The sequence below is a fragment of the Trematomus bernacchii genome, unplaced genomic scaffold (genome assembly GCF_902827165.1).
Source record: "Trematomus bernacchii unplaced genomic scaffold, fTreBer1.1, whole genome shotgun sequence".
In the NCBI taxonomy this organism is placed as follows: domain Eukaryota; kingdom Metazoa; phylum Chordata; class Actinopteri; order Perciformes; family Nototheniidae; genus Trematomus; species Trematomus bernacchii.
Window position 1 is genome coordinate 14,792,738 of NW_022987720.1, and position 26,438 is coordinate 14,819,175.

Below are 26,438 nucleotides of genomic sequence, written 5' to 3' on the forward strand. Positions count from 1 at the left end.
ATGTATGCTTGACAAATAACTAAAGCTATTAATTTATGAAAATGGTTTCTATCAAAAAGTATTATTTCTTTTAACAGATCAGCTTATTGTTTTAGCTTATGATTTACTTGGAATAGTCCCAGAAAAAGTAAACCAGCAGTGTCCACTGTCCACGGCTCTCCATCCTTTCTGACAATTGCTTAATACAGAACACACACCAACTGTTAAAGATCATTTTTTATTTGCCCAAATACTTGAACTACAAGGACATAAGAACACCCTCAGCTATAGAAAACATCACATTTTGTCAAATGATCAGCAGTACAAACTTGTAAAGCTTTGCTGTCTTAGATATCTCTATAAACCAACATAAGGGAGAGAATAAACAACTAAAACAGGTGAATTTAACCAAAAGCTCTCCCCTGTGAGTGAAAAACTCACTGGCCTCAGAAGTCACAGATGAGGGTTTGCCAAATGAAAGCACTAACAAAACAATAAGCACTGAATACAAAAACAGTATTTACAGGAAAAATTACAAGTTTTTAACCCCAATCATCTGGCAACTCCCCAAATCCCTTTTATAAACTCCCATCTATCAATATCAGCAATCACGTGTCTTCTACCTCCCCTAATTATTTAAATAGTCCACAATGGTTTGTTTCAGAAAGGGATGAGATTGAAAATGGCCAAAATCAGTCCATTAATAACAGATTAATAGTTGCGATGTACTCATCTGTCTATGGACCTATAAATGAGTCATGGAAATCTTGTCAATGACACAACAGCGCCAAGCAGAAAAATGACTAAAGACCTTTGGAAAGAAAAATTAAAAGATTTAACAATATCTACATTCATGGTGTTGGTATGACGTCCCCACACAGGCACAAACATGCACGCTGCAGTCACATCATGGTATGCAACAAAACAGTAAAAACAGCACACATTAAAGGAAAGAAACACACTCTCACACCCTCATATATACACAGCTTTGTGCAGGCATGCACACAAACTCACACAGGAGGGACAGATTTACATTAAGTGCACACTTTTTTTGGGATTAAGCATTAGACTGCAACCCATTCGGATTACAGTCCATAGCATTAAAAATTCAAAAGAAAATACAATTCATGAAAACCATTCAGCTCAACAAAATGATTCCAGATGGATCAGAACACAATAGAACAAACCTTTTTAACTCAAATAAACCGTAAACCTAAAACAACAGTTTGTAGAACAAACATATACCATCTGTTTTCTTTAAAAACAGTCAGATTGAGTTGTACATGTGGAAAACCAGTGTTATCCCTTCAATGACAAACTGCTCGGTCACACAATAAACACTGTTCATTACAGTCAGGCCAGAAGGAACTAAGACAAACAGAATTGCTTGAAAATCATGGATAAATGTACGAGACATGTCAGTTAACTTCGATAAATGACAGACACATGGCAATGGATCCTGCAGCGCCTTTAAAAAGTATTCACCTTCTTTAAATCTCTTTCTGTTTTAAGCGTAATGGAAACGGGCTGTTTTGACACTCAACAGAAACAAATGTTTTAATTTAGTTATATCAAAAAAACAAATGAATACAAAAGGTATTGACTGCTGTAGACGGATTGTTAAAAGTTGAAGTGAGATCACATAGTGTGATTAATATTGGGACCAGTAAGAAACCTATACCTAGAAGCTCAGTCTGTAATTAAAAATACTTGTGAAGACAAAGGAACATGTACAGAAAATACATTCACGGGGATTGATAAAAAAAAAAAAAAACACATTTATGGAGATTAATGATGTTGTGGGCGTTTCAAACTTGCTGTATATTTAGATACATTTATGTTTTCCTTACAGGCAATTTTGCTAAGATTGCTGCTGTCTTACTAGATGCAATCGATGTCAGTTATACTTCAAATATGACATGTCTGCGGCACTTTGAAACATGTAGGACATCGCAGATAAGTGTACAGGGTTCCTCACTATTAGTGAACAAATAAGTACATTTCATGGTAATGAAGCAGTATAAAGACCTTTTTTTTCTGTCAGAGTATCAAAGCATCCACATTGCGCAACGCCATAAATTAATAAAACATGAAAAGTCCAAAAGGGTGTGAATACTTTATACAGGCACTGCTATCTATTAAATGAGAACATGGGTTAGTAACAAATTCCCAAACATTTCCAGCAACAAAAAGACATTCATAATGGCTTGATTTTTTTCCTGAAAAAATACCACCTCTTTAAGAACCAAATGATAAAATCTACATCATAAATTGAGAAAAGAGAACAAAGCGACAAGGCTCTGAGAAAAAAATAGGACAAAAATAGGGAAACATTCTGAAGAGTGCAATATTTCGATTACCCAGCACACACACCCCCCCCCCCCCCCTCCCCCCTCCCCACGTCACTCCCTAAAGTGATCCATGTTCTTCGGCTCTGTGAAGCCTGTTAACAACTCATGCCGCCTGTCTTTAACTAATTACCAGAATAATAAAATAAAACACGGGAAGGTTAAGAATTACCCTCAACATTAAAACTCTATCCTAACCCTGAACCTGTAAGTCAAGATTGAAACCAACGACGTCACCGAACTAGTTTTTGGCATAACGTCAGCGGCCCGTACTGTGAGATGCCAATCACAGCGGGGGAGGGGATGAAACTGATTTTGGACATAGGGGCGGAGTCCCTCAATGAGTAAGATCACCATCAGCGACATTGAGTGGGTGAGTGAGGTGGATGAGGCAGTGCGGGGCTCCCTCTGGTGGGCGGAGGAGAGCAGGGTTGGCACAGTGGCAGAGCTCCTTTGACTCTTGGCTCAGCTCAGCGCTGCTCAGTTTGTCTCACGAAGACGTCGGCAAGTTTCAGTCCGAATCAGAGTCCGACGACGCCTGCGAATTCGAATCACTGCTGCTGTCCTCTGACTTGTTCTCCTTATCTTCTGCCTTGTCGTCGTCGTCATCTTCTTCATCCTCATCGTCATCATCCGCCTCCTTCTACATCAAACAAAAAGTAAAGTGTTTTTTTTATAGCACAATCAACTTCCAATTATTTTTGGTATCTGTGTTTGATGGCAGTGAGAGACAACAATCACCTCATCATCCTCGTCGTCATCCTCGCTGGATGAGGATGATGAGGTGGAAGCCTTTTCCCGCACATCTTCTTCATCGTCCTCCTCTTCCTCCGTGTCCTGTGGGAAGAGAGATTTTCAGGTATGGCCACACATACAAATGAAACATTGTCAACACACGGATAATTGCCAATTCTTATTGTGTCGTGTAAAAAAAACATGAAAAATGCAGTTTAGGCAAAATTCTCAAGTATGGAGAACTCTTTTCTCATATTAAAGTGAATATCTTTGAATTTTAAACATTATAAAAGCAGACATTTAAAGACATCAACTTGGACAAGGAACTAAAAACTAGGATGGAGTTAGCGACTGATTAATATAGAAAAATAATAGGCAGATCAATACATAATTTGAGAATCATTGATGCCAACAGCATCAAAAAGACAGACTTTGCTTACAGATTTCTTGGCCTTTGCCACGGGGCCTCCTGGTTTTGCTGTAGTTCTTCTTTTCTGAAATGTAGAAATGCAGATAAACAGTTTAAAAAGTGTCAACGCGAGATATAACTGCATTACAATTTCTAATCCAGTTTGTGACGGCATAGTCAGTGCTAACCATGACAGTGGAGTATTAAACGTACTTGTGAATTATATTCTTTGTAGGTGTTTCTCTCTTTTGAAGACAAGCTCTGTGGAAGAATGAAAGTGTACATTAGATAAGTCAAGTACCCAACATGTCTTGAAAAATGTGCCCCCTGTACAAACAACCCGTTCTTACACCGAGCCACTGTTCCAGAAGGACTTTGTACTGCCTCTGCTTCTCCTCTGCGATCTTCTTGTAGCAGTCTTTGTCCTTCGGTGTACACCTCTGCCAGCTGGCGCCGATCTCTGTCATCCGCTCTTTCATTGGGAGGTGATTCAGTTCTCCGTTGGACAGCATCTCCTGAGAGAACTTCTGATACCCGTTTCTAGACAGACAGAAGCAAGCGACCACAACTTTTAGGTTTCAGTATAATACCCACAAAAAGGCAGCACAGACAAGTTGGATGTTTCAGACTTACGATGGTGGTTTCTTGGGTTCACCCTCAAATTTCATCTTCTTCCCTGCGCCGATGGTAGCAGCAGGTGAGCGCATCTCACACAGGTCTCTCTGTTGAGAGGTAAGTCAACTGTGAGCGGTTTCTAGAACTGATACTTAAAAAGGAAAGAAGCAACAAAAATGGTCCTAAACTAAATAAATATCCTTCCTTTAGCCATAATATATCTCAACCTAAAGGAAAAAGCCTGAATTTCTGTCAAACTCCTATTCCAGAAGATGGTGACCGGAGAGTGGTAGTGAAGTAGTCAAAAATAAAGATATTGCCATTTCCACGCAGTTCTCCAACAATATCATTTGTAAAGTAAATGTAGCTTTATACTTGACATTACACCTAGCTATAACTCAAACAAACTAAATTTAAAAAACGAAACCTTCATGAATAAACTGGAACACCTTCAATCTAACAAACAAAAATACTTCTAAACTTAAATGAAATCAAAGATCAAAACTAAAAACGTATTGAAATGTAAAACCTTGCTGTAAACAGATACTGTGGAGCTCTTCTCAGAGAATTGACACTAACCTCGTATCTTTTCTGGTCCTCTGCAGCCTTTTTGATCCACATGATTTTCTCTTTTTTCTCCATAATGCTCCAGGTTGCTTCCATGGCTTTCTGTGCCTTTGGCCGGTCACTCTGCAAAACACAGGTCTATATTAATAAACTTGTGCGGAATATCTTGTGAGTTTTCCAGCAGTATATTTGTGTTCTTGAGAAAGGTATTGATGCGCACCTTGAATCTGGCCAGGTAGTCTCCGATGACGCTCTGCTGCCAGATGTCCTGAGCAGTCTTGGGGGGGTCGGGCAGTCGAGTACGATCCTCTTTCTCCTTCTTCTCCGACTCTGCCTTCAGGACCGTTTCTAAGCGCTTATATTTTTCCTAAAAGACAAAGACAACAAGATCTTATGAGAAAGAAATTGAAATTAATGATATATATGATTTTGTCTTCCCTCTAGGCATCTACACTATTGCCTGATATTCCTTATACAATATCACCTTACCTTCTTCTTATCGGGCAGCTCGTTCCACATGCGAGCCAGGAGTCTTGTGATCTCACTGTCAGAAACGTCCGGACGCTCCTGTTGCATTTTGAGACGCTTCTCCTCAGAGAAGATGAACATGGCTGAAATTGGCCTTTTGGGTTTCTCTGGATTGGCCTACGGGTGATAAAGAAAGAGTGTGAAAAGGATACTACAACACCCAATATAATATGAAATGGTTTAAAAGTATGTAGAAACCAAACATGTAGGGAATGGGATTCAAGCTTAAAGTGATTTGATATAAAGTCTAATTTCTTTGGATAAAATAATTTGGTTGTGATCAAATTGGTTAGCTAGAAAAGGGGAAACATTTAGCATCTGAGGAAATGTGAAGAGTGTATACTTGATCTTACCTTTGCTCTGGAGGCATTCTTTTTTGCCGCAGGACTGTTGGCTCCGCCTCTCTTAAAGCCTAATTTATCCTCAGACAAAACTCGGTTTTGTTCCTCCTCTGACAAACTCTAAAGGTACAGCAGAGGATATACACATGAGGAATTATTGAAGCAAAGTTCTACACACTTATTAGGTCATTGATAGCTGCAACAAAATACTTGTTAGATGTTGGATATAGAAAAGAATTAAGACTTACACTGAGAAATACGTGCATATCGATTTCAAAGTTCTTCTTCCTCTAAAAATACAAATGACATTTATTTTAAAACTCAGAGTACTGTTTTTGTTTGATCTTTCCTTTGTTATCTGACAGGATGATTCTAGACTGACCTGTTCACAGCGTTTCTGGTAAGCATCCTTCTCAATCTGTTTCAACAGCTTCCACCGCTGGCTACACATCACCATGCGCTCCGTGCTGGGAACGTCCTTCATGCTTGACATCAACTCCGCACAGAACATCGAGTAACCATTTCTGAAGGAAACACAAACATTATGTTCAAGAGCCATCCCCAAATCACACAACTCATTGACAGCGGAGCAGCCAACAGTCAGTGAATTTGCAGCTGTGACTCACGGAGGAGGTTTGTCAGGTCGGCCTTCAGATTTGTCTTTCAGGTGCCTCTCTGCCTTGGTCAGGGTGGACTTGGAGATATCCCCTTGGGTCATGTTTAACTCCGGGTGCTGCTGGATGTACCCCCGCATTGTCTCCTAGAGTATTGCAAACAGTCAACAATGTGGAAAGATGGACTGTATGCCATCATAGCAGTTCCTGATTCTTCCACAATAGCTAATATATTTTAACCAACATCATATCACACACACCACAGTAGTCTTACCTCGTAAAGTTTCTGCTGCTCTAGGGATTTGGCAATCCATTTGAGTCTCTTCTTGTCAGACAGCTGCGTCCACTGTTTGCCAAGACTCTCCTTAATGTCTTTGGTTGTTGCCTGGTTTCGAACAAAGTAGACATCCGTCACATCATACAATTATGTATTATACATGTTGGCTTTAAAGCAGGCTGGGGGAGTAATGCAATACACTCATTATTTGCGGAGTAATGTGCAAGTTGTCGCAAAGCATGTTTTGTGAGCGGTATTGCAGCCTGAAAATACTTCAGTAACCAAGTGACCTTACTTTAATGTTGTGATGCTTGGATCAAGTTACTGATTGCATTTAGGTCATTAGAAATCGTATCAGACTATATTTTGTGAAGTAACTCCCCGACCCTGTTTTTAAATGTCTTGACTTACATCCGGGCGTGTCTTGAGGACCGCCTTCTTTTCGTGGTTGTACCACAGCTGTTGGGGTGTCCTGGGCTTTTCTGGTGCATTTGAACCTTTCTTCGTCATGCTTTCCATTAGGTCCGGGTGTAGTTCTCTATATGTACACAACAATTAAGGACAGTTGTCGTCTTTAATAATGCTTCAGGTGCAGATCTAATATCCCCAGTGTTAATATAAATGTAAATATTAACAATAGTAACACATAATCTTACCTGAACTTCGCCATGCTGTGCGCAAATGTTTCTTTGTCTCTTAAAAAGTCTTCGACATACTTTTTCTGTAGCCACGAGGAAGAAGAAAAAACAAGGATTCAATTAGAAACGGACAAGTTGAACATCACAATTTTAGCTGCACCTCAGATCCATGCTTTTAGCTGACCTTCTTTTTTTCCGGAAGCTCTCTGTACTTCTTGGAGAGAATTTTAGTAAGGTCTAGGTTGCTCATCTCGGGGTGCAATTTTGCGTATTTGGCCCTCTTTTCCATGAAGAAGCGGAAGTATGGAGTCAAGGGCTTCTTGGGGAAATCTGGGTGTTTCTGTATATCATGTGGGATGGGGAATAAAGTGAAACGTCACATGAGTTTTATTCACAACTGCTACTTGTTTAAAGGTCCCATGTCATGCTTTTCCGGTTATTACCTGTCCCCTTGTGTGTTATGAAGGTTTTTATGCATGTAAAACGGTCTGCAAAGTCACAAACCCTCAAAGTACACCCTGTAGCGAGTAAAACTCGAACACAGAAAATACCTGTCTATGCTGCCCCAGAACGCCTCGTTGGAGATTTCTCTTTTTCTTCCTGGTACTAAGTGACGTAACGATGACCCACATGGACCAATCCGTGGAGCCGTTACGTTACGTCCGCGGAGCCGTAAATTGACCAATCCGCGGACTGCCTCACACACACACAATCTTTTCTCAGCTGCAGCTCCGTTGATTTCTCCTCCCTAAGACGGCGAGGCTGTGAGTCGGTGTGTGTGAGCACACACACAAACTCCCAGCCAGGCTGCGCGTGTGTGTGTTCGGGCTGGGTTTCGCTGTCGGCCACTGGGCTCATAGGGAGGGGGGGCAGGAGCTCCAACAAGCCGTTTAGGACAGAGTGAATACACATACTATACAGAGATGCTGTATGAGAAACCAATGCGATTTTGGAAAATTGCACAATATAAATCTATTTTGGTATACCTCAACAATGGAATTATGATCAGTAGAAATAGCCATGACATGGGACCTTTAAGAGTAGAGTCAAATGAAATGTTTAACAAACCTTTAGTTTTTTGCCCTTGTATGGGTTCTTGATATAGTCCTGGGCATCAAATATCAGTTCTGTCAGAGTCCGGAATTTACGAATCTATAATTAAGAAAAGTATTTTTTTTAAAAAACCATTTGGTATCAAACCAACAAAATCCGACTGTTGCAATCCTCACAAATACTACATTACTACAAATACTACATTACAAACTTAAACTGACTCACCTCTTTAGAGACCTCCGACCACTTCTGCTTACACATCTCTGCTGTGAAGGAATTGAAGGCCACCTTCGTCCAGTCAAGGTGGGACTCTGATGTTTTGTATTTGGTCAGGTCCTTCTGAGGCAGGGCCAGTTTCATGGCCTCCAGCAGTTTTAAGAGGTCGTCCTGTGCCCAAACTGTAATAACACAAAAATGATCATTCTGCTTATCCGACTCCTTAGATACAAAACTAGTTATACTATCCTTTGTGTGTCTAAAATGTTTTCCAGTTAGGGATTCCCTATTGAAACAAGTCCATATTATATAAATACAGTGATTTTATAGTATGATATACAATAAAATACTCGGTTATTAATGAATAAATCATGCATTCCAGGGTTGTTTACTCTCAAAAGGGTGTCATCGCTATAATTGCTACAATAGGGTTTTAATTATAAATGTCTGTAAAACTAGTTTGCAATTGTTTTTCCATAGAGCAACTAATCAATTTGTCTGAATTGTTTGACGTTCTATGCTACAGTGACCTGTAAAGTAAATGACATAATATGCATTATTTTAGGCTTATACCAAGTTTTCACAATAGCAAATGTACTGTCATTGTGGGAGTGTTAAGAATAATAAAATGATGTCCATACATGTCAATACCACACCTTTGTCTTGGGTGGTTGCCTCCATGGCTCCATTCATTTGTGGTTATGCAGTGTTCAATCTACAAAATACAACAGAAAAATCAAATTATCAAACATTTATAGAGAGACTAATAAAGAAATAAAAGCATTGCAATACATTATATGACGGTCATACTTTGCTCATATAACAAGAAAAGCTTAATTTTTTTTTTTCAAAATCACATTTTATGTTTTATATAATTTTCGTGAGTATATTAATCATAGAAAGGGACATGTGTCTGTGATATACAAGAAACAACTATGATGAATTAAAGTGGTGGAATTTAAATTTCCCTTGACATAATGGTTTATGTTCATTACACCGCCCCTTAAACGTTTACGCTACATGGTGAGACATAGGCTTTTGCTTGTGACGGCTTCAAATCTCAAATAACACTGCAGAGGGCTTCAACTGGCACAACTAGACAACTGCAGTCTCCGTCGAGCAAATTTCACCAGCCGGAAAATAACGTATTAGTACCGTCCTATAGTCCACAACTAAAGTATCGTGAACACACAGGAGCGACCATTTTCTCGTCCGCTCCGCTCGGTAATGGAGGGTTTTCTGTCGAGGTTGGGGAGGATCCACGGAAGGAGGAAGCGAATGGACGTGGACAGACAGGCAGCTGTAGGCGACCAGCTGACCACGGACGAGGGATCTGCTTTCGGTCTCCGACGAGGGGGAATGGTGGCTTGGAAGCACTGCAGCCAAATGCGCCACTCGGAAGAGGCGCCTCATCACCGAAGGACGCGGATCTAGATCCGCCATGCAACCCTATAATCTTTTCCTTAACCGTTGACTAAAACTGGACCCAGGAAACCAATATAATATTCGCTTACAGTAAATAAATGTGTTTTAAGAGTATTTAAAGACCGCATTATTAAGGTTTTTGGCGTTTAACATCGAGATTTTAGAGCAAAACCCAGAGCATTCTTCAGCGAGGCGTAGCCGAGCTGTGCTCCAATGATGGCGGCTGCTTGTTGTTCATCGTGTCCTTGATGGCCCCAGCTCACTGTGGTGTTCACGATGTGACCTAGCTACCTTACAACAATCGATTTCACCATTTATGTAACCAAAAAGCTTCCATAACGTACATCTGGAGAGTTTTGAACATTACATATTTAACAATTTCATAAAGATTACAACATATGGAAGAGTAAAAACTCGAGATCTGAGACAATACGGCCAAGGGCAAATTGGAACACCAAGTGAAGCTGAAATCTTGACTTCTAATATATTTCAAATAGCCTACATATTTTTGACACTTAACATTTGATACAAATATTGTCTAAATCTTTGCGTGTATGCATTTAAAAAAGATCTCCCGGAGGTAGACAGATTGACTGTTACATATAAGTTAAAACAGTTGATTAACGGTTATATTGTGAGATAACGTTAAACGTCAACCTATGTTAAACTTAACGGTATTTTTATATTATTTTTTTCAACACATTTTCATGCCCAGGATACAGCTCGTGGTGGTCGGTTGGAGGGACTTGCGGAGGCGCAGCAAGAAAGAAGGAATCGGAAAATATTTTGTAACGGTCAAACGTAACAACCTCGTGATACTTTGCGAGCTAATTCGTTTAAACAGTAGCTGGTTGAGGTTTTGGCTACAGTACAACGAGGTTCAACTGTACCTACATTTTAAGGTAAACGCTAAAAGGAAACATGTTAACAACCGAGGCTGAGAAGCTTCACTGGCGCGACAAACAGCTCCAGGTCCGCCATGCTTCAGCTCTGATCTAAGGAAACCTACCGTGACAAGGTCCAATGGCGCACTGCAAACACAAAACACGGAGCTTAAAACTAAACCCAGGGCGTTGCAGACTCCCTTCCCTCGATCCAAAAAGCGTATAAACGAGAACAAGAAGGCGGGTTCTCCGAGCTCGGTCGTCGGTGTTCCAGGGCTAGTCAGTGAGAGAGAGAGGGGGAGAGAGAGGGCGAGTCTCTGCACGGTGAGATATTAAACCGAGATCCCTGATGGCTAACCGAGAGAGGCGGCTAGCTGTTCCGCCAACAGCCGCATGGAGGTCTCCGCGCGGAAACCACCGTGCATTTCCACACGAAAATACCCCGGTTACAGTACAAATAGACGATTTTAGATTACGGGAATTAGTATAAAAAAGTATCTTGATGTAATTTTTTAGCAAATAACATATTTACCTCCGGGTGTTACATGCAATTTCCCCCGCTGGATAGGACAACAAATTCGGCTATGGCCGACCTCGTCTGTACCCTGCCACAGCGGTCGGATTGTTTCGCTTCTACAAAGGCTGCCAACATACGTGCTTTATTAGTAAACAAAATCAAACATTAAAGGTCGATTTTGCGGCTATAAACGCTAATTGTTGTTGGTTTATCGCGCACTTTCATCCCATTATGAAACCCCGCGGTTGTTCAGTTGGCTTACCTGTCTCTCGGCGTGAGCTTCGGTGTCGTTGTGGAGGAAGAAGGGGAGGGTTGAACGATAGCCAGCACTGCGCCGTCGGTCCTGGGCTCCAGTCCCCGCAGAGATGGTCCTTCCCCCCCGCCTCCATCTCACTCGCCGTCTCCCTCCACTCAACGCACAGCAGCTCCTCTCTCTCCATCCAACCATTTCGCTACGCGGAGACATCCATTTTTTCCTACCTCGCATCGTTGTTTCTGAGCCCAACCGAGCGATTACTACTTTACTCCCATAGACCGGCCATGTCTGTTCTTCAACCCGCAATATTTAATCGGGAAAGTTTCATAAGAGCCAACGTTTTTTTAATGTGTGTCTAATTTAATTGAAACCAACAAATCTCACATACAATAATAACTTAATATTTTTTAAATTAAATATAAAAAAAATAATTTAAATCTTTTCGCTTATAAACGTCAGCTTCCAACTTGAAACTATTCAATTGGTCCACCAGTCTTCATTTACTTTCACATTGCTCGATTCCTGTTTTAGCAAGTAGTAAGAGGCTGTTTGACAGCTTCATTTTGGCCCAGCATGTTGTTTCTTTTCAACTCCACCTTGCGTGTTTGTGGGCGGATCTCCCGGCCGTCCAATCCAGTCGGTGCGATTCAGGGAAAACAAATGACTTTCAGGCACTCGGCCTTGTTAAACTGTGCTGCGTTCCCTTGCTGTCGGAAATTTGAACATTATGGCATAAACATGCATAGAAGTTGAATAATATTTGTTAAGGATATGTTGAATTAAATAAAGATGACATTAGCTATTTTGATTGTAAGTTAATCGAAATGTGTTATAATTTTTTGTCTGTAGTTATTTTAATGATTTTGTATTCAATCATTTCTTATTTAATTTCACTAAAAGCATATATGTATGACATGTTGAAGTTATTGGTATCAATAAAAGATCTATGTTAAACATTCCCAGTCTGTTTATTAACGCTTAATCTTTGCCAAATCACATAACTAAAATAAAATAATCGAACAAATACAAATCTGAGCACTTGTTGACAGCCATATCACGCTTTAATTGGAATGCTGCTTTCTTTTTGTTTTCTTGTATATTTTGTTATTGAAGAACAAATGTATTTACGACATCTATGGTGTTTTCAAAGTAGAAGTATAGAGGTTGGAGTTTACTTGATATCTTTGAAGGCAGCATGCAGCTGAGTGGCAAGCCTCTTGGTTCAAGTGAACACCCCTCTCCTGTTCAAAAGTGAGCTGCGAGTGATTTGTACTATAGCATTTCTAATGCATTAGTGAAAACAAGGACTTTAAAGGATGTTTTTATTTGTAATGAGAATTCATACAATCCAATCAAGCATGTACAGTGTTTCAGGCACACACACACATGAACGGGCATTATAAGGTACATTTACAAATACATTTCTCCCTGATTATATCACCAGTATAACAATTGGCGCACACAATTGATCTCATCCACTATCTAAGCAATCACACACTTAAAATCAGATATAAGTGCATTACACATCTTTCTATACACACATCAAATAGTGAAAACTCATAACACAACTCAAAACATATAATTGAGAATTAATAAAGGTTATTGTATGGGGAAAAGGCTGGTGTGAAAATGCCCTGAAAATGTATTATTTGAGCACATGTAAAGGGCAAAATGTTAAAAATTAAATAGCAAACATAAAGTGAGGTGGAATCATTTTATCATAATATGGGCAGATCTATATGTGACAGCAATGGGATTCACTTTAAAGCTATACTGTTGTAATGCATTTAAAGAAAGAAAGAATATTCTAAATAGTTTTACCTCACGTCTCAAGGAAAACAAATCTTGCATGTAAATAAGTCAAGTGTATCAATTCAAACAAAAACATAACTCAATATATAAGTTAAGTATATAAGTGTATGAATTCTAGAAATAAGAGGTACATTTCTTTAAAGATAAATAATAATAACAGAAGTTTTAAACTGTATATGTTTACAATTACATATTTTTAAAGACACCCTATGTTTAATGTTCACAAAATTACCTGTAGTTGACAATTGATTTCATTTAAAAGTTTGTGAAACATTAATGATACTGTTTATGGCAGTGGGCACTCATCGTACACATCTACCCCAGGTTCCTCCTCAAACGTCACTTTGGCATCATCTGCGTCCAGCTGCAAAGCAAACACATCCAGTTACAACAGGGAAACAGTATGAAACAACGCTATAATGTGTGCCTGAGAGTGTCGTCATTGATGCAGAGATGTACTTACACATTTCATCTCCAGGGGAGTGAAGATTGTGCCGGTCATGACCATGCGCAGAGGGATGGTGAGGATGAGAACAAAAGGCAGCGCCAGAGAAAAGGCACTCATCTTCACCACCCACAGCAAACCCAGGCACAAGAGCTGGACGGCAGTGAAGAGATGCATCTTCATTGTTTTCACCTGAATAAGTGACAACAGAGAAACGTGTTAGCAGTGGAACGCACTGCCAAAGAGTAATGTTAAATTGTAAAAAAAGAAATGTTATTTTAGGGTTAGGATGATTTACTGAAAGAATATAGGTTAAATAAGATTGAAATACAGGTGGAAAAACTGAACGCCCATGCAATCCAATGAAATAGTGTTGTGGGGTCAGTGGGCTCCTAGGCCAGAGCCTTGTTTTAAAGTGACTGTTAGACACAAAATGACCTTAGCAAATGGTCTACACTTGGACACAAAACCACCAGAAAAAGACTAAGAACAAACAATGACATCAATTGACAACATAAAGACACAAAACAAACAGAAAACAACACAAAACCACCACATAGAGACTCCTTACAACTTGAAAAGTGGGAGACAACTACAAATACTTTCAGAGCAACCACATACAAAACAATCACATAGATGTGAAAGCACCAAAAACAAATGCTGCGAAAAAAGATAATAATCTTAGGATATTTGTCCACTGAGATGGCATAGAGCAGTATTAATAAATAAAGTATCACGCATACTGGCAACAACAATGTAATACAAAAAGCTGAATCACTACTTTAAATATTAATTTAAGAAATTACAGCCATAACGTGTTGTGTGTAAACACTATGAGGCTGTGAATATATTTGGACATGATACTGTGTTTGTCAGACAAAAGGGCCTTCCACATTATTGTATTATTAAACAAGGTCCTGAAGTGTATTTGAGGAGGCTGCGTACCCTGGTGGCGTAGGCTTCAGCGGGATGGTATTTCTTTGGTGTGATCAGCAGAAGCATCCTGTCCCACATCTGGATTCCACTCAGAGAGGTGACACCCATGTAGAGGAAGATTCCGAACAAGGCGGTCATGGGAATCATCTTCAGAATAGGTTCCATGAAAATAGAAGCACCTTGAAATCACAGAAAGTGAATAATTATTAAAAGCACAATATGTAACCTTTTGCCAATACGGGTCTCTTGATAGCCAAGTTGCCACTTACGACATTGCCAAGATTATCTGTATCTTAAAATGGGATAAAAAGTGCATTTATGACAAATGTGTTCAAAATGGAAATGTGTTCAGAGCCTGCTGTTTGTGCATCAGCACTGTAGATGGCAGCACCTACCAACCATAATGGCCACAAGGATTCCACTGATCCTCTGCTCAATCACCTTCTCGATCTCTGGTTTGGGACCCTTGCTCATGACAGTGAGAGCGTTGGCGTGGGTGACTGATCGCACAGTAGCAGCGCTCAGCCAGGGCACCCCGAAAATAGAGGCGATGCCCCCCATGATGACCAGGAGCAGCAGATCAAAATGAAAACCAGACCCTTTCACCATCTTCCTTTCAGGTTTGCTCACAATCAGCCTGGCAATCAGACAACAACAGCGTTAAACACAAAGTAATATTGGAGACTATAATGCCGTTATTTTATATGGTCACTCACGTTGTAATCTGGGACTCCAGGAAGATGAGGATGAAGACGAGCACTGCTGGTACACAGCAGGCACCCATCATCCAGATGGGGAAGGACTTCTTTTCTCCCATGGGGTTGATAAACCAGCCTCTGACTTTGGGGTTGGTCACCTCAATGCCTTTTGGCACAACCAGTTTCTACAAGGGGACAGGAAGATTTTCATTCATCTCATTTATCTACGGAAGAGTGTTAGGCCCAGGCATAAGAAGAACATAAAGGAGCAGAGAAAGAGAGAAATATTTATTTAAGTTTTGAGAATAAAGTGGAACCTTTAGTATGTGCTGGTAGTTCTTATGATATTTTAAAAAAAATCATGGAAAGACAGATAAACAGACGTATTCCTTCAGCATGAATACAATTAGTGTGTTAGCTATAAGCTTAGTCATATTTTTAGGAAGGACAAAACATAAAGAGATTTGTAAACAGGAGCATTAAAGGTGGGGTAGGTAATTTTGGAGAAACCATCTCGAGTTCGCTTGAATTTGAAAATACACAGCCCGAACAAATCTGCCACTTCCTTACAGAGCCCCTCCTCCAACACACATGAACGCGCACATGACCAATGAGGGCACGAGATAAGTTTGTGCACAGATGGAAGGCTGACAGGCAGGTAGGCCATCCAGTTATTTTAGCCGGGCCGGCTAAAATGATTGGTCGTGCTTTTTACAGTATTACGGCTTCCACAGATGCATTTTTTTATGGATTTTTTGTCAAAGCACTTAAGATATTCATTGCTATCGGGATGTTAAGAGCATTCCATGGAATATAACAAAAAGTGTATCTCGAGCCGGTTTCTCAAACTTACCTACCCCACCTTTAACTTATTTTCATGGTTAGAAACTGTATTTTACAAAAAGTCTTAGACAGACTGCTTTAAAGATGACAGCTTTAGTTTCAATTAGGAAAAGGCTGTCTGACAGCGAGGTCAAGCAGTGAAAATATTCTAAATATATTATACACTTAAATTGATGTTTTCTTTTATTAAAACGTTTAAGTGCTCCCTTCGTCCGTCAACAGCAGTACATTGCTTTGTTTTGTGCCTGTACTTATGTGTTTCTTCAAACTGGGTGTGTGCAGACTGCATTCTACTGTAGATAACACACTGACTTTGGATAAGTACCTAGTACAACCCAACTTCAAAAGATCTGAACAATCGCTTTATTGCACATGATGTGGTGCATAACATTAGTTTACATTTTTTTATTTTGAGAATTGTTAGACCTAGTTTTAGATGACGTGCCACAACATAACACTTACCTGAGTGTAAGCATCCGCAATGTTGATATCGATAGCAATCATGAAGAAAATAGCAATGGGGACACCGAAATCTCCAATCAAACGACGGATCTAATAAGACAACCGTTTACATCATGGTCAGGGAAATCACAAAACCTACTGAGTCTTTTCAAAACTACACAATTTCTGGTCATACAAAGTTGATCTTACTGGGCCAGGGAAGTAATGACCATTCTTGAAATGGCGGAGGAAGTACGCAATGAAGAAGCAACCTAACATAAGGCACATAGAAAGCAGGGCAGTGTTGGGGTAGGCCCTTTCAATCTCCTTCTCATCTTTGGTTACGTTGTCATGGTGATCGACCACGACTATGTGGAAAGGGTTATCCAATGTCTCGTTCAGATGTTTATAGTTCAGAACCAGAGGGTGGGCTTTGAAGATCTAAACAACAGGAGATAAGAAGTCAGAGGAGGCAAAATAGGAGACAACACATGTGGCTATGACAAGGAAATGGTGTCTGAAGATGATGTGGTGGGGAAACCTTGATGAGCTTATTGAAAGTCTCGTAGATGAAGATGAGAGAGATGAGGATGGAGAAGATTTCCTGAGTGAAGCGGGAGATGAATTTGACCAGGAAGCTGCCTTCCACAGCCACAATGATGATCACGATCAGTATGAGCCACATGCCTACCCAGATACGGCCCACAATGTACTCAATGTCCTGGGACTTGCAGAACTATAGAATACAGAAAAGAAAATATATTGCAAAGAATGAAAAAAAGCGAATCAAATATTTATTTTATGAGTTTTGACATCTGACAACTACAGAACAGTAAAAAAGTGGAGGAATATATGTATAAATATTTATGTAAAGAAAGTCAAAATGTCATTAACGATTTCCTTTCATTTGAATGTATTGCCTTTATTAGCTTTATTCTTGAAACGTTAAATAAAAGTAATTCTTTCCTCCCTTCATTTATTTCACTCCTATGACTGGCCCTTATACTCTTCCATTTACATCTCATACATACAGCGTAAAAAGCTTCCTCGAACACCAGCAGTGGTCCCGAGAAGCCGATGACGAGGACAGGCTGGGCGGCGATGATACAGAAGATGATACCCTGGATGCTGGTGGAGACCATTAGCTCTGACACGCCCATCAATTGTTCAGTTTTGTCAGCTAGAGTTAGACGACAGAGAGATATATTAATTAACCAAACTTGAAAAGGCCAATAGAGTCCTGCAAATGAATTGAATCTTAGAAACATCTCTATATGGATCTCTCTTTTACCCAGAAGCCCTCCGAAAGTGATGGCAGGGGACAGGGCAGCGAAGTAGATGAAGATGACGGCGGCGAGGACCTGAGGGTTCAGAGCGTCTGTGTAGTCACTGATGTAGTGGCGGTAACGCCGCTTCAGGTCGTTCACCATCCCTCCGAAAGGATAGCCTGTACGGGCCAGAGGGTCCTCCCGGGGCTCCTCTGGAGCTTTCTCAACTGGACAAACAAATCAAACCGACCTTAGCTTATCAATCCAATATATATATATTTTTTTAATTAATACCTGTTAAGTTACTTTCTATCACCAAATAATGATTGAGTGTATGGCCCACTGATTTAAGCTCTTGCATTTGCAATAATACAGTGTCTGTGGTGTCCTGGGAAAAATCACAAGCGCCAATATAAACGTTACTATAATTTCCCTATAGAGGCTTTATCTGTCGGTTTTGTAATTGTTTATTGTGTAATTACCTAAAGTTGACACAAACATTTGAAATACATAAGTTTGTAATGTACTTTTTCAAGCATTCCTTGAAAAAAAACAGCACCTTCATTCTTTGTAATGCCTAATGTTTAATGAACAAAGGGTTGAGACAATATGTAAACAAAAATTATATTTTGGTCAAAGGACTGGCTACATTAGTAGTGAGGAACTGATAATGCATACACAAGTGTAAAAAGAATAGTTTGACGTTGTTGAAAATATGCTGACCTTTGACTCTTTCACCAAAGGCAAGACGAGTGTCGGTGGGACGCAGTCTGTCACACAGCATCTTCTTCTGGTAATCGATGATTGGCACCAGCATATCCTTATCTTGGATCTCAGTGGGAGGAATCACAATGCTGCAGTCCATGAAGTCAGCAATGGCGTTGGTCAGATCTTTGTCAGTCTCAGCCAAGAAGGCCTCCAGACAGAACACCTGTGAGAGCAGAAAGCCTTTATTCACCTGCACCAAACAAAGTAGGCTTAACTAAAGCTCCATTCTGCCGAGCTAGAATTGTTCTCCTTCAGTACTTTCTCCTTTCTCTCACCCAGTCTGCCATCAGAGCCCCCATGGAGCGGCCACTTTCGCTGTAGTCTATTCCACAATCGCTGGGGCCCACCAGCACAAAGACGAAGCGAACCGGGACAGGAGACTCCAGGGAGGAGTCCATGACCACAGAATCCCTGAGCCTCACAAAACCCACTACTGGTTTCTGCAGGATGTCCACGACACCTATCAAAAACAACCTCTTTTAGCCATATCTGCTCCAGAATCACACATGAAGACAGATGGCTGCCTCTGAATGTCATCAACATACCTGAGAGGACAATTGAGGCCTCCATGTTGTCAGAAGTGTCTCTCTGGAAAAAGTATGCATTGTTAGTTCAATCACATTATATATACGTAGATGTCCAGCTAAATGTAAGGAAGCCGTGAGAGGCAAGTGAGAAACAATTATAATTCTGATCAAAATAGTTTTTTTCTTTCTTTCTTAGAACTTAGAAAAATGTCCCTGGCAAAACTTTAGTTTTACATGGAAAAACTATTTATATAATTCACAGATCATTCTTTAAAGAAACTTAGAAATATAATTACGGTAAAACCATTTTTTCACACAGGTGATACAGCTATTAGGATTGGATTCAGAAAATTGACCAAAAATGATTTTCTCACTTGCTTCTCAGGGCTTCCGTACAAATAATGAAGGTGGATCAAACTGTATAACAAACTAAATGTATACCTTCTTTGTCACTGAAAAAGACTGCATCTCAATGTCTCCAGATGGAGTAACCACAGGTGCTGCAGACTGACTGAAAGGACAGATACAATGAGAATGAAGTGCATGATGCAGACATGAAGTCTGACATTTCGAAGAAAGAAACAGAGTATTAGTGGATCCATGTGTTACCTGCGTCTCATGAGGAGAGCTCTCAGCAGGCCGTCACGATCACTGGCACGAATCTCATTCTTGTTCAGCAGCTCATCCACCACCTTCTCAGCCACAGAAGACAGACTGCTGGCGTTCAGGTCGAGGATGACAGCACCTAGGTACATTTGAGTTGATTTAACTGGTCATAAGCATCAAACTCTAAAAACGGGACTTATACACAGAATTTCATTACATCTCAGGTTCCAAAGTCACCTGTGCTCATGGTCTTTCTGAGCTGGATCAAGCTCTTGAAGGAGAGATGGGAGACATGAGAAGAACTCCATTTTCCAGTGGCGGGGTTTAAGTTCTCTTCGTAGCCCACCCAGCGTCCAGTCTCCTGCCAGGTGCTGCCCTGGAGCTCATTCAGCTCCACATATGCCTATGGTAATGCAATGTGGTTAAATAAAAAACACATTAGTGGATAGTGTTGTTTTGTGTGAATCAAATTTCACATATGTAAGTATGAAGAGTGTAGACTTACTTGAGCATCGCCTCTTGTGGTGGCATTTGTATTCAGGTTCAGATAAGCTGAAATAAAGACACAGAAAATAGCTTGATGAAAAAAAGGTCTCATCCAAAATAGCAAATACTCGTAAGTAAAAATCCTCCGGTCAAATATTTACTCGATAAAGTAATATCTAAATATAATAAATGTAGTATGGAAATAAAAAGTATTCATTATGCAGCAAAATGGTTACTTTACTGTTTAACTAATATAGGGATTTAGTTAACCGAATTTGGTCAATTCAAGATAAGTTCAAGAACCTGGAATTTGTACTTAGGTACCATATTTGAGTAAATGTACTTTCATTTTTAGTTTTAGATTTTAGTCTACCACTGCAGGAAAGTTATTTAAAAAGTGGCTAATAGCTACACGGGCTGTGAAGGGAACCATACCCTCTGAGTCTATGGGGAGGACGATGGCTCCAACATTGGGCTCATTCTCCTCTGCATCTTCCTGCCTCCTGGCCTCAGTGTCATAGATGCCGCTCCTGTGTTGAGAATCAGTCACACCAATTTAGACAAAGGATGAGCACGAGTGCTTCAACAACACCTCATAAAGTCTCACCTGTAAAGTTATTCAACTCAGAATCGATCGACAGAGGACACTTTGGAAACATTTTTGTGGAATATGCACCTTTACAAAAGTGAATGTAAGTAGAATTTCATTTGAAGCATGTATTAATAACAATTACTCAAAAACAATTCAAGGTTCTCAGTTTGGGCTGATCAACTTCCCGATTGATTGAATTGCTGCCTTTAGTGTTGTTCAGTCCTTCACCACTAGAGGGCAATGTTGTTCAATATCTACTTTTACATTACACTTACAAATTCCTCCTAATTTGCAAAGATTGAGCCTACCTCAGCTATGGCCCCTAGCATCCAGGGAAAGTTATTATACACTTTAAGGTCCAACATTTAAATTGGTTTGTGAATATTACTTTTCTCTGAAAATAAACAAACAGAAGAGCAACATCAGCCAGTCCATGATCTCCATTGAAGGGACATTTACCTTGATCTTTTTGTAAATACTCAATGTTTTTTAAATGAATTGCAAGCTTTAAGCATGAGAAAAGGAAATCAGCATGTTCAGCATGACTTTTACCTTAAACCTGTGTTAAAAGTTTGTGTCATTGAACATTATCAACCGTAAATGCTTGTTACAGTGATGGTGTGTTAGCTATTAACACACTCAGCAGAAATAACCGCTTTACATTACATTTTAGGCCACCTAATGAATATAAATCCAAAATGTATTCTCTTTTAGCTTTGGTTTGGTCTCCACCATCTCCTGAGTGAAACATCTGACGCTACTTCACAAAGTTATTGTTTATCAGAACATTTTCACTTGAAAATATCAGGGCCTCAATTAGCAACTTTTTCTAAATGTCGATAACTCTGCAGATTATTTTTCGATTAATCATTTTGGCTATGAAATGTAAAAAAATAGAAAACTTGATGTACCGGTATTGGTACCAGAATGATACTGGGCAATAACAAAAAAGTGGATACGACATGATGCTACTTGAATGCAGGGACTAGATTAGGGAGCACTGCGAGACATGCTCAGTGGTCTTATCACAAACATGATGCATAATACCAGCGTACATTTACAAAAAGGCCCTACTGAGAGATGGACTTACAGCCTTGGTGGGGAGCGGAACGCTGACTCGATGTCTTCAGAGGACGTGTCACAGCCCTATACAAGAGGATAGTTTAGGAAGAATTAATAGAAGAAACTTGAGTGGTGAATGGAATGTACATATAAAATGAACAATACTATGTTAGATTTAAGGAACACATCATAAACAATGTCCAAGATCCCTTTCTTCTGTAGAAACTGTAGTAGTATGAACTAGTAAATCTAAGTTGTATTCAACAAATGTACCTCAAAACTAAAATGGTTTTCCATTGCTGTTTTTCAGATGTTGAAGCCTCAGGTACTTTCATGCATTCCCTAAGACAGAAAAAAAAGAATGAATGAACATAAAAACAAGTCATAATCACCATTACAAATACCCATAGACTTAATGGGAACCAATGACATCAAACCTTAACACAATTATTGTTGAGTTTTGATGAACTTTTAATGCAAACAGGTGCATTTAAAGCATCCAAACAACAGAGTTTTAGATACATATTCTTCATATTCTTCAAGTACTCATTGTACAAGTACCAATGTCCTCTCATTAACTTGGCAGGGTTTAAGGAACATTTTTCTCAGCTACTACCGAGACAGTAAGGCCTGCTTTGAGCCATTTTAAGGTGGCTTTGATGAGAATACCGCCATCTACCAGCACACAGCTGCCTTCAAAGTCAGGGCTCAGAACAGATAGTCAACCAGCCGTTGAGAAAGTGAACTTAGTTATAGTTTAAATAGAAGATGCACAGAGCCTTATCTTTGGGTTACACCCTACCACCAGACACCTCTGTTCTCCTTCAGTAACAGTAGGGTGAAACAACTCAAATATAGCTACTGTAACAGCTATTAATACTAAACTTTACTTTTGGAGAATAAGTACAAATTCTGAATTTTTCATATTGAATCATTGTGCATTGTTTTCAGTGTGCTCCATTTCAATTTTACAATAAAGGTGTTAGAATATTATTAATATTAAAATATTTTTTTAGCAGGTAGCTCAACAGAGGTCAAGTGACTTCTCATCACTTTACATATTCACAAACTTGATAAGGAATGATTGCTAAATGTTTGAAATAAAAATTAAACCAACAAGTTCTTAAAACAATACCATTTAGTGGGTACAATTATTAGGCCGTGACACTATTTAATTGAGCATTAAAGCCAAAAGGATTGGGTGTAATAATTAAATGCAATACATTTGGAAAATCCGAAGAGGAGAATCCAACTAAACCCTGACCTCAAACAAGTAAAAAATGTGTGCCACAAGCATCTTGTTTGTGAAGTATAATAATAATAAAATAATTGTTAAGAATAATTTCATATGAACTCCCTTCCTTACCTCCCAAGCGAGGAAACACCCATTAAGGGTTAGAATATGCTACTTTCCCATCAGAAAATATAAAAATGTCTATCCTTTCATTCTAGTAATGCCGTCAATGTGTCTGACCCCTGCCCAGAGGGGGCCACACCCTTACCTGCAGGTACGTGCAGGTAATCCCACCTGGTCGACGGTGTCCGTCTGTCAGCCTAGACGAGCCTGGTGATAAAGTGAGCCAGGACAAACGAAAAGTACAGAGAAAGAACGAGAGGAGCGGGAACACCCATACGAAACTACGTCGACCCAAAGACCCCGTACCCCTCAACCCATCTCGTTGCTGAGCAACCTGACGGTGGGGCTAGGGGAGATAAGGCCCATGGGACGGACAAACTCCCTATCGGTCAGGGACACCTTGAGGCAGGGATATCCCAACCCTAGTTTGCGTGCTCCGCCCTCCCAGCATGCAACAGGTCCGAGTCTGGGCAGAGGCGTTGAGAGGAACATGTTTGGACCATCAGGCCTCACCTGAGGGACACACGGGGGCAAAGAGGGTAAAAAAGGGGCAACATACAGTATCAGGAGGACAGCATCTTTATACGTCATCTTGTTTACGCACTGGGGATTCCTTCATGATAAGGGAGGGTATTTCCTCTGCTCATGATGAGATAAACACATTAAAACCAACTCTGTTCATGATAGCCCTCAAGCCCACTTGGTTCGTCTTCTCCAGCTGAATGAAAGTGGAGGCTGGTGGTGTAAGCAGGTCTGATGACAGATTGTTGGCTTCAGTTTCTGAAAGGGATCAGCAAGAATGGAATAATTATGTATTGGACTTCAACTCAATGCAATTCAAGGTAGATGTGTAAACACAAGATTAATAGCTCTCATAAAATATAAAATAAGGGAGCAAAGATTACAAGAAAGAGATAAATACAGTGTTTCCCCTACCATTGTCTTGGAGGGGCGCTGCGCCCCGCCAACGGAGCCCCGCACCCCCCCTGAAATTCAAGGTCTTTAAAAAAAATTAAAATTAAAATAATATTTATTTTCTTTTATTATTATTTTTTTAATATATATATATATATATATATATAGCACCAAATTGCAACTAATCTATATCTACTGTCACTTTTCACATTGAACATGTGCTCTTTTATTAAATAAACTAAACGCTTTCATTTTAAGTTGTGAGTTTAGTGTTTTTGACCCTAAGAAACACTAATGCATTAATCAATAACAATAATCCACAGCTCCTCTCTCTGCTCCAGAGGATTTAAAAAAAAATATTAGGCAGCATCCCCCCAAAGCAGTAAACCTAGGGGAAACACTGAAATATACTGGGGTTAATGGCAGCAGCCCACTATTAGCTTGGTAGCTGTATCCAACACCATAAATAAATGTTTAGTCAAAAGGTGCAGAAAGTGCAAATGCATTGGTCGATCTATAATTTGGCGGCAGTAGCTAGGTCTGTAGGGAAAAAAAGGGTCGCCGGTTCAAGTCCCGATTGGACCAAATACAGAGTGTCGACTGGTAGCTCGAGAGGTCCCAGTTCACCTCCTGGGCCCAGTCGAGGTGCCCTTTAGCAAGGCACTGAACCCCTAACTGCTCCCTGGTACAGAAAACTGGCAGACATGTTGCTCTGTTAACGCATGGGTAGGCCCTGTCTTTGCACGTGTTTATGTGTGTATTTCGGCCTGTGTGTGTAATGTAAAATATACTAACAGATTGAAGAAATACATTTACCCCATGGGGCTTGTACAGTAGAGTTGAGGTTAACAACACCTTACTATCATCCTTGTCCTATTGACGAAGGGATTTGAACCATTGAAAAAATAAAAATAGTAAAACATTTTGAACAGAATACATTGTCAATCTTTTCACATAACCTCTGTGAATACAATTTGATGAAATTGAGCAGAATAAACCAGAGTACAGTGCCTTAAATTCGAGGTTAAAAGATAATAGCATACATTAGAGACAACTTCGAAAAAAGGAACATCATTTTGTGTCACATGTGTTAATATTGTAATCTCATATGAATAATTTGAATTCCAGATCAGATAAACATAATAAAATACAAAATGTATCAGTCTTTAATGTATGCTAAGCAGCTTCTAAGCAAACTGAGCAAATAGGCTTCTAAATTATGCAACAGTTTATCCACATGTATGGGAATATCTTCATTCCATTTTCAAATTCAACAAGCACATTAAGTGGTAAACTGAAGCGTTACGAAGGCATAACTGCAGTTCAATCTTTTCACTTATCACAAGTAAGTTGCAAATGTGACCTTGTTGCATTTCGTCATTTTCCTTATATTGCTCAAACGGCAGTGTATACTTAAAGTTTATAGGAACAAAAGTAACGGACAAGGAGCAAAGACAGTATTTTTTGATTGTGGTATTACAAAAACTTTCTTTTAAAGAGGTACATAAAAAAATGATGGAGTTGTTGTAATGTGATGTTGATGTTGTCTAATGGACAAAAGCCTCCATTCTGGTCTGCCTGCTTGTAAAATGTGTATGTCATGGCTTTACCGGGGAATTTCACATAAACAAGTCCTTTGTGTGGAGATCTTGTTCAAGCCACGTGAATTCTCAAGAAAAAAATTATAAAATATTGTCACAATGTGGAGAAACGTTACATTTGGGTTACTGCAGCTTTTTTTGACAACCTGTTAAGCCCGGCAGCCCCCGCTCACAAAACTGTGTCTCAGGGCTTCTAAACATTTAATAACCTATTAATGTGTCATACCCACTTAACGGGAAGAAACTCAGCTAACTGACGATATGAACCATTTTTAGCTAAACAAAACACAACTCTAACGCCAAGCCTCTGAATTAGCACTAAGCGAAAAAATGCTAACGCACTTAGCACAGAACTCACGGTAGAAATACTTTATTACTTATCGGATCTGCACAAACAAGATATCAGCTAGCAAGCTGAGATTCCACAGATTCTAGGGGTATAAGTATCACCACTGAGCGATCAAAACTCGCGGCAGGGGAAGCAAACCCAGACATCACACAACGTAGTTTTACGGAGCAAAAACAGAAAATAAGTCTTACCGTTGCTGTTGTTCTGATCAAAAGTTGTGTTCAATGGCATTAAAACGATAAAAACGCTGCAGAAGGTTAATCCATAGGTTAATCCGATGTGTCTGTGTCACTTTGAAATGATTACTGATAATCCATCATTCCATTTTTG

The 26,438-nt window shown here is 39.7% G+C and overlaps 2 protein-coding genes across 13 annotated transcripts; both read right to left on the minus strand.

The window, feature by feature from the left end:
• Nucleotides 1–198: 198 nt before the first annotated feature.
• On the minus strand, nt 199–12,242 carry ubtf (upstream binding transcription factor). 10 transcript variants are annotated; one of them, XM_034143509.1, is made up of 22 exons: nt 11,409–12,242; nt 11,162–11,286; nt 8,962–9,035; nt 8,330–8,502; nt 8,120–8,203; nt 7,236–7,391; nt 7,070–7,134; nt 6,825–6,951; nt 6,411–6,521; nt 6,149–6,282; nt 5,905–6,046; nt 5,771–5,812; nt 5,535–5,642; nt 5,143–5,298; nt 4,874–5,020; nt 4,666–4,776; nt 4,105–4,193; nt 3,822–4,011; nt 3,685–3,732; nt 3,503–3,556; nt 3,069–3,164; nt 2,839–2,970 (listed from the first exon to the last, which is right to left on the minus strand). In XM_034143509.1, the coding sequence occupies exons 3-22, from the start codon at nt 9,011–9,013 to the stop codon at nt 2,839–2,841; spliced, it is 2,217 nt and encodes a 738-aa protein (XP_033999400.1). In that variant the 5' UTR covers nt 9,014–9,035; nt 11,162–11,286; nt 11,409–12,242. The 10 variants fall into 10 exon arrangements, with proteins under 10 accessions (XP_033999394.1, XP_033999400.1, XP_033999404.1 ...); XM_034143513.1 differs by lacking the exon at nt 11,162–11,286 and having other exon boundaries at nt 8,977–9,035; XM_034143507.1 differs by lacking the exon at nt 11,162–11,286.
• Nucleotides 12,243–12,707: 465 nt separating this feature from the next.
• slc4a1a (solute carrier family 4 member 1a (Diego blood group)) lies at nt 12,708–23,560 on the minus strand. Of its 3 annotated transcripts, none has more exons than XM_034143514.1 (21): nt 23,389–23,560; nt 22,160–22,228; nt 21,915–21,970; nt 20,668–20,762; nt 20,252–20,298; nt 19,984–20,149; nt 19,750–19,885; nt 19,582–19,651; nt 19,159–19,201; nt 18,889–19,073; nt 18,569–18,776; nt 17,869–18,072; nt 17,609–17,757; nt 17,119–17,313; nt 16,788–17,018; nt 16,599–16,688; nt 15,312–15,478; nt 14,991–15,232; nt 14,605–14,774; nt 13,678–13,851; nt 13,501–13,578 (listed from the first exon to the last, which is right to left on the minus strand). In XM_034143514.1, the coding sequence occupies exons 2-21, from the start codon at nt 22,181–22,183 to the stop codon at nt 13,501–13,503; spliced, it is 2,730 nt and encodes a 909-aa protein (XP_033999405.1). In that variant the 5' UTR covers nt 22,184–22,228; nt 23,389–23,560. The 3 variants fall into 3 exon arrangements, with proteins under 3 accessions (XP_033999406.1, XP_033999405.1, XP_033999407.1); XM_034143516.1 differs by lacking the exon at nt 23,389–23,560 and adding an exon at nt 22,448–22,587; XM_034143515.1 differs by lacking the exon at nt 23,389–23,560 and having other exon boundaries at nt 12,708–13,578; nt 22,160–22,183.
• Between the last annotated feature and the right edge of the window lie 2,878 nt (nt 23,561–26,438).

Excerpts from the sequence above, each read along its gene's own strand:
- ubtf (XM_034143503.1), bottom strand. The coding sequence starts at position 9,013 with ATGAATGGAGCCATGGAGGCAACCACCCAAGACAAAGGTGTGGTATTG. Across the intron at positions 7,135-7,235 it reads AGCTTCCGGAAAAAAAGAAG|AAAAAGTATGTCGAAGACTT; the intron begins GTCAGCTAAAAG and ends TCGTGGCTACAG. Across the intron at positions 5,813-5,904 it reads ACCAGAAACGCTGTGAACAG|AGGAAGAAGAACTTTGAAAT; the intron begins GTCAGTCTAGAA and ends TTGTATTTTTAG.
- slc4a1a (XM_034143515.1), bottom strand. The coding sequence starts at position 22,183 with ATGGAAAACCATTTTAGTTTTGAG. Across the intron at positions 19,652-19,749 it reads GCTCTCCTCATGAGACGCAG|TCAGTCTGCAGCACCTGTGG; the intron begins GTAACACATGGA and ends CTGTCCTTTCAG. Across the intron at positions 13,579-13,677 it reads CTCCCCTGGAGATGAAATGT|CTGGACGCAGATGATGCCAA; the intron begins GTAAGTACATCT and ends TTTGCTTTGCAG.